The sequence below is a fragment of the Myotis brandtii genome, unplaced genomic scaffold (assembly GCF_000412655.1).
Source record: "Myotis brandtii unplaced genomic scaffold, ASM41265v1 scaffold122, whole genome shotgun sequence".
Taxonomy (NCBI): Eukaryota; Metazoa; Chordata; class Mammalia; order Chiroptera; family Vespertilionidae; genus Myotis; species Myotis brandtii.
In genome coordinates, this window is record NW_005354255.1 from 1557289 (window position 1) to 1564916 (window position 7628).

At 46.5% G+C, this 7628-nt stretch overlaps 1 protein-coding gene across 1 annotated transcript in view; it reads right to left on the minus strand.

Moving 5' to 3' along the window:
* ZNF554 (zinc finger protein 554) overlaps nt 1-7628 on the minus strand; it is a 12234-nt gene that overhangs the window by 1763 nt on the left and 2843 nt on the right. The window contains 1 exon segment of the mRNA XM_014533695.1: nt 1065-1191. Within this exon segment, the coding sequence (XP_014389181.1) occupies nt 1065-1191 (127 nt within the window).

A 7628-nucleotide genomic window follows, 5' to 3' on the forward strand; every position in this document is an offset into this window, starting at 1 on the left:
ATCCATTTCCCTTCCTCTCTGTAAAAAATCAATAAAATATATTTTTAAAAATGTCAGAGAGAAAGAATTATCAAGAAAGGAGAGAGGTAGGAGGTGTAACTAGAAACACAGATAGAATAGCTTCATGAAGGAAAGGGGATGTTCTTTCCTCTGCACCCAAGAGGAGAAGGTAGTATGTGCAAGGTGAGTGTTGCTGGAGGATGAACTGAAGGCATCTGAGAGGGTGCCATCGAGGACCTAGGCCAGTGATGGCGAACCTTTTGAGCTCGGCGTGTCAGCATTTTGAAAAACCCTAACTTAACTCTGGTGCCGTGTCACATATAGAAATTTTTTTGATATTTGCAACCATAGTAAAACAAAGACTTATATTTTTGATATTTATTTTATATATTTAAATGCCATTTAACAAAGAAAAATCAACCAAAAAAATGAGTTCGCATGTCACCTCTGACACACATGTCATAGGTTCGCCATCACTGACCTAGGCCTTCTCCCCATACAACTAGGGCCTCTGTGGAGAGATCTCTGACCTACAATCCCCAAGACACTGCCTCCATCCCAATGGCTCAAGTCTGCTTGGTTCTCACCTGAACAGGAGGCTTGGGACCCGCCCCCCGCCACACACACACACACACCACCACCATCAACATGGCTTCTCCTTGCTCCAAGTGAAAAGACACCTGTGGCCGAAAGAGTGAACACCGTTTCCATAGGAAAAAGCTGGTGTCTTGAAAGATTTGTGCTGGGGGGAATGTACCATCCTCGATGACCATATCAGGTTTTCCGAGGCTTCTGAAAGAGACAAGAGCATGCTGGAGAAGTGGCATGCTGACCCAGCTAAAATTTCTATTTTCTAAATTAAAATATTGTGGATCTTAACATTTTCCCCAAAGACCTATAAGTGGCCAACAAGCCCATGAAAAGATGCTCACCATCATTAGTTGCTAGGGAAATGCAAATCAGAACAACAATAAATCCCCTCTTCCCAACATAGCTCTGGACACACAGTAGATGCTAAATGAGCGTGACCTGCTGAGCCCGGGAATGAATAACACTGTCCTCACCCACTGAGGCCAGGCTCCTGCAGGTCGCCAGCATCACCTCTCTGCAGAGCTTCCTCTGAGCACCACCCAGCAGCTCCCATTCCTCCTGGGAGAGGTCCATGGCCACATCCTGGGAGGTCACTAACTCCTAAAAGATCACAAAAGTTCTGCTCAAGCAGCGACACCGCCACCCACTTTTACAGGAGGAGGGCCGAGGATGGAGGCACCAGGGAGTCATATGGAGCAGGGTGCAAAGTCCAGAAGTCAGAGTCTATCTGCTGGCATCTTGTGGGTCCTAGTCTTTGCCTTACAATCACAGGGATGTGCAGACCTCGAGCCCACTGTTCACACGGCCAGAGAAACGTCACACAGGTCTGATGGAAAGATTTTGCCCATTTCTTATTGAACTGGTGATTCTAAATCTGTATGACATTTCCCCTTGAGAATCGTATCCTGTTTATTAAAAAAAAAAATCTGTAGGTCTGTGACTATGCCACTCCATGGTTATGGACAATTAGGTGTATTGCTGACTTTTCCAGGAAATGGCCTCCTCACCTGTTCAATGGGAAGAACCATTTCAACCTCACAAGGTTGTAGTGAGGGCTAATCAGTGTGGAGAGCAGCCACAGTGTTTGGACAGGTTCAAGTCTTGGACTAATGAGAGGGCACAGTTCTCTCATGGCCACGTGCAAGTTCCAGCATGGAGGGCAGAGCCCTCCCAGCACAATTATAGCCAACAGCTATAGTTGTAAGCTTGAACCTATGGTCCGAACACGTGGCCCCATATGCCTGAGTGATGTGGGCTTGATAGAGTTCAGGTGCATGTAATTGAGTAGGATCAAAACCCACAAGAATGTTGTAAACATCTTGACCACGCCCTTACTTTGCCTCGTGGCATCTGGCTATAAAATAAAGACACGGCTTGTAGTCCGGGGCGTTGTCTCTCTCCATTTGAGAGGGCATCGTCCCACTAAGACCCAGCTTTCTTCTCTTGTCAGTCTTTTCTAATCCTTCACCGCCCCCACTCAGGGTCACTGAACCTGGCTGAGCTGGCGCGGCACATAAGGTGCCCTGGGGCTGAGTATGCCATGGCCGTGCCAGTCCACCGCAAATCAGTTCATGCTGGTGAGGCACCTGTTATTGATAACATCAGAGACCCTAGAACAGTGGTTCTCAACTACAGCTGTTGGTTATAATCGTGCTGCACATTAGAATCACCTGGGAATCTTTTTAAAATCCTGATTTCTGGGCCTCATCCTCCAGAAATTCTGATTCTTTGTTATGGGGTGAGGCCACAACATTAGTAACAAAGAAACAGAATTTCCGGAGGATGAGGCCCAGAAATCAGGATTTTAAAAAGATTCCCAGGTGATTCTAATGTGCAGCCAAGGTTGAGAACCACCGTCTTATAAGAACTCTTGTGATTATATTGGTCCCACCTGGATAATCCAGGATACTCTCCCCATCTGAAGATCCTCAACTTAACTACACCTGCAAAGCCTCTTTTGCCACATCCTATGTAATCCTATATAATAAAAGGCTAATATGCAAATTGTCCCCTCAACTGGGAGTTCGACCAGGGGGCAGGGCCAGTAGGCCAACCACCCATGGCCCCTCCCCCTGGCCAGCCAGGCCTAATTGGCCCCAAGTGGGGCGGGTGGGCCAGACCCCACCCATGCACGAATTCGTGCACAGGGCCTCTAGTAAGATAATATATTCCAAGTTCTGAGGATTACAATATGGATAATTTTGGAAGGAGTCATTAGTCTACAACAGACATATACATGCTGGCATGCCCCATGGTCGGAGACAATGCTTTTTAGGATCCATACAGATCCTTCAGATAATGGTTTTGGTCAATGTGGGCAAAAAGGGCAAATCTGTAGCAGAATATGTATCAATTCCAGCCAAGTTGAATCACTGGCCCATCCAGGTAGAATATAAATCAACGATCCAGTGAGTGGCTGGCTGGTCCCTTTGCAGGTGGGCCGGGTGCGAGCTGAGTGAGCCGAGTTGAGGCACCTGTTATTGATGATGTCAGAGACCCTAGAAGCCATACCTTGCACTCCTGTGCCACAAAACGGACCGTCATTACCCACTTGAGTTGGGTAGAGACTGGTTCTCTCTGCTGCCATAACTTGGAGTTACACATTGCAAGGCACAGAGGGAGCAGGAAGTGGGGTTTGCTAGCTCCCCACTGACTCACTGAAATATGTGGAGAGCTACTAGTAGAGGTTGTGCAGGAGGCAGCTGATAGATGTTTCTCTCTCATCAATGTTTCTAACTCTATCCCTCTCCCTTCTTCTCTGTAAAAAAATCAATAAAATACATTTTTTAAAAAAAAGGTGAGAAGAGAAAAAGAAAGGGCTCAAATATTCCCAAAGGTGAACTTTGAAGTAGACCCCAAAATATTCAACATTTCTGTTGCTCATTCCCCGGCAGGAGGAAAAAGGGTTAAACTACTTCCCTGGGTGCCATAAAAAAGGCAGCCTGTTCTCAGGCAGCTGCAGCTGCAACCTCCCCCCGCCTCCCCGCCCCCCTCCCCCACTCATTCCAGCTGGTTTCTTCCAGGTGCTTCAGTGTTAACCCAAAGTCGCTCACTGCAAGGCTGATAAAAGTAAATAAAAAGGGGAAAAGTGGTAACGGTGTTGTATTTTGTGGCTATTGCATGTGATGTATAATAAAATTACTATGAAGTATGGCAGCGGACACAGGCATGATAACCAGGACTGTGGCTCAGGGACAGTGCAAATGATCTAGGACGACTGGGGGGCGGGGGGTGTCTAACTATGACAACATCATGGATGCTGGCTGGGGCATCTGGGTCACTTACAAACATTCTCGGGGAAGGGCTTGTTCTCCTTGTTCACCTGAAACCCAGCTTTTGAATCCTCTGTATTTCTTTTTTAATTTACATGTTTAAATTGAATGTATTGGGGTGATATTGGTTAATAAAATTATATAGGTTCCAGGAATACAATTCTATAACACATCATCTGTATATTGTATTGTGTGTCCGCCACCCTATGTCAACTCTCCTTCCATCACCATTTATCCGCCCTTTATCCTCTTCTATCTCTTTTCCCTCCTTCCCCCACCCCACCCCGAGCTGCTGGTAATCACCATGCAGTTGTTTATATCTATGAGTTGGTTTTTGTTTTGTTTTTGCTTAATCCCTTTACCCTTTTCACCCAGCCCCTAAACCCCCTCCGCTCTGACAGCGCTGTATTTCTGGTAAGGAGACCAATTGTGTTCCTGACTTGTGGCTGCCGCCCAAAGTTGTAGGGGGGGGGAGGGCACCCTGTTCACCACTCCTGACAGATCTGCTGCCCTCCTCACCCTTCTGATAGACATGCCTTAGTAAGGCAGTCTCACTATTAAATGCAGCTGGCCCTAGCTTTCAAAAGGCTTATTCAGCCATAAAAGAAAGACCATTCTAAGGCCCTGGCCCAATAGCTCACTTGGTTAGAGCATCACCCTGGTATGCCAAGGTTTTGGGTTCAATCCCTGGTCAGGGCATGTACAAAGGATCAACCAATAAATGCATAAATGGGTGGAATAGCAAATCGATGTTTCGCTCTCTCCCTTCCTCTCTCTCTCTGAAATCAATGTTTTTAAAAAAGGAAGGAAATTCTGCCACCTGCTACAATGTAGATGAGCCTTGAGGACTTTATGCTGAGTGAAATAAGTCAGATACAAAAGGGAAAAACTGTGATTCCACTCAGGGGAGGTCCCTAGAGGAGTCAGATTCATAGAGACAGGAGGAAGAATGGTGGGAGCCAGGGCCTGGGGGCGGGGAGGGAGAGCCAGCATTTAATGCAGACAGGGTTTCAGTTTGGGAAGATGAGAACGTTTTGGGGATGAGCGGTGGTGCTTATGCCACGGAGCTGTGTACTTAACAATGATTAAAATGGTGAATTTTATGTTATATATATATAAATACAATTTTTAAAAATCCTTTATAGGTAGTAATGGATTTCAATGGGTAAAAATTACCCATGGAATTTAAAAATGTTAGATCCACCTCCAGGAAAGTGGGTGTGTTAGATACCCTGGTTGTTTTTAGCCATTCTGACTGAAGTGGATTTAAAGAAGAAAAAAAAAACGTGGGAAGAGAAAAGAAAGGGCTCAAACATTCCCAAAGGTGAACTTTGAAGTAGACCCCAAATAGTCAACATTTCTGTTGCTCATTCTCCGGCAGGAGGAAAAAGGGTTAAACTAGTTCCCTGGGTGGCATAAAAATGGAGGTGGTTTCTTCCAGGTGCTTCAGTGTTAACCCAAAGTCGCTCACTGCAAGGCTGATAAAAGTAAATAAAAAGGGGAAAAGTGGTAACGGTGTTGTATTTTGTGGCTATTGCATGTGATGTATAATAAAATTACTATGAAGTATGGCAGCGGACACAGGCATGATAACCAGGACTGTGGCTCAGGGACAGTGCAAATGATCTAGGACGACTGGGGGGCGGGGGGTGTCTAACTATGACAACATCATGGATGCTGGCTGGGGCATCTGGGTCACTTACAAACATTCTCGGGGAAGGGCTTGTTCTCCTTGTTCACCTGAAACCCAGCTTTTGAATCCTCTGTATTTCTTTTTTAATTTACATGTTTAAATTGAATGTACTGGGGTGACATGGTTGATAAAATTATATAGGTTCCAGGAATACAATTCTATAACACATCATCTGTATATTGTATTGTGTGTCCGCCACCCTATGTCAACTCTCCTTCCATCACCATTTATCCGCCCTTTATCCTCTTCTATCTCTTTTCCCTCCTTCCCCCACCCCACCCCGAGCTGCTGGTAATCACCATGCAGTTGTTTATATCTATGAGTTGGTTTTTGTTTTGTTTTTGCTTAATCCCTTTACCCTTTTCACCCAGCCCCTAAACCCCCTCCGCTCTGACAGCGCTGTATTTCTGGTAAGGAGACCAATTGTGTTCCTGAACTTGTGGCTGCCGCCCAAAGCTGTAGGGGAGGGGAGGGCACCCTGTTCACCACTCCTGACAGATCTGCTGCCCCCCTCACCCTTCTGATAGACATGCCTAGTAAGGCAGTCTCACTATTAAACGCAGCTGGCCCTCACTTTCAAAGGCTTATTTAGCCTTAAAAAGGAAACACACTCTAAGGCAGTGATGGCGAACCTATGACACGCGTTCCTCACCCTTCTGATAGACATGCCTTAGTAAGGCAGTCTCACTATTAAATGCAGCTGGCCCTAGCTTTCAAAAGGCTTATTCAGCCATAAAAGAAAGACCATTCTAAGGCCCTGGCCCAATAGCTCACTTGGTTAGAGCATCACCCTGGTATGCCAAGGTTTTGGGTTCAATCCCTGGTCAGGGCATGTACAAAGGATCAACCAATAAATGCATAAATGGGTGGAATAGCAAATCGATGTTTCGCTCTCTCCCTTCCTCTCGCTCTCCGAAATCAATGTTTTTTAAAAAGGAAGAAAATTCTGCCACCTGCTACAATGTAGATGAGCCTTGAGGACTTTATGCTGAGTGAAATAAGTCAGATACAAAAGGGCAAAACTGTGATTCCACTCAGGGGAGGTCCCTAGAGGAGTCAGATCCATAGAGACAGGAGGAAGAATGGTGGGAGCCAGGACCTGGGGGCGGGGTGGGAGAGCCAGCATTTAATGCAGAGTCAGATACAAAAGGGAAAAACTGTGATTCCACTCAGGGGAGGTCCCTAGAGGAGTCAGATTCATAGAGACAGGAGGAAGAATGGTGGGAGCCAGGGCCTGGGGGCGGGGAGGGAGAGCCAGCATTTAATGCAGACAGGGTTTCAGTTTGGGAAGATGAGAACGTTTTGGGGATGAGCGGTGGTGCTTATGCCACGGAGCTGTGTACTTAACAATGATTAAAATGGTGAATTTTATGTTATATGTATTTTACCGCAACTAAACATTTTTTAAGTAAAGAAGATGGTGCTTTCCTGGGCAGCCTTACCCCCTCTATGGGTGAAGGTGTGGCCTTCAGGTCTCAGAGGTGCTCCCAGCCGAGGGATGAAGCACAGGTCTCATGGGGAAAGGCGTGCGGATACAGTTCCCGTCACGCCTTGTGCTTACAAGAAGCACGAGAAGCTGGACCCACGTACTCATGGGATTCTCTCTCCTCCCTCTATGGGTGAAGGGGCCGCCTTCAGGTCTCAGAGGCGCTCCCAGCCTAGGGATGAAGCACAGTCTCATGGGGAAAGGCGTGCAGATACAGTTCCCGTCACTCCTTGTGCTTACAAGAAGCACGAGAAGCTGGACCCACGTACTCATGGGATTCTCTCTCCTTCCCCACATAGCAAGGGGCTCCCTTCTCTAACAAGGAACTTATTCCTGGTATACACTGAGTGGCCAGATTATTATGACCACCTGACATTTGTAGGCAAATTAGCCGTACACTGCATCATATGGGATATGGAGCCAAAGGCCTGTTCGAACACCTTTGGCTGTCTGCAGTTACCAAGATAAAACGACTCCAATTCGCACAGGAACACAAGGATTGGACAGTCGAGCATTGGAAAAAAGTCATGTGGTCCGATGAATCATGTTTCCAGTTGCATCATGCAGATGGCAGAGTGAGAATTTG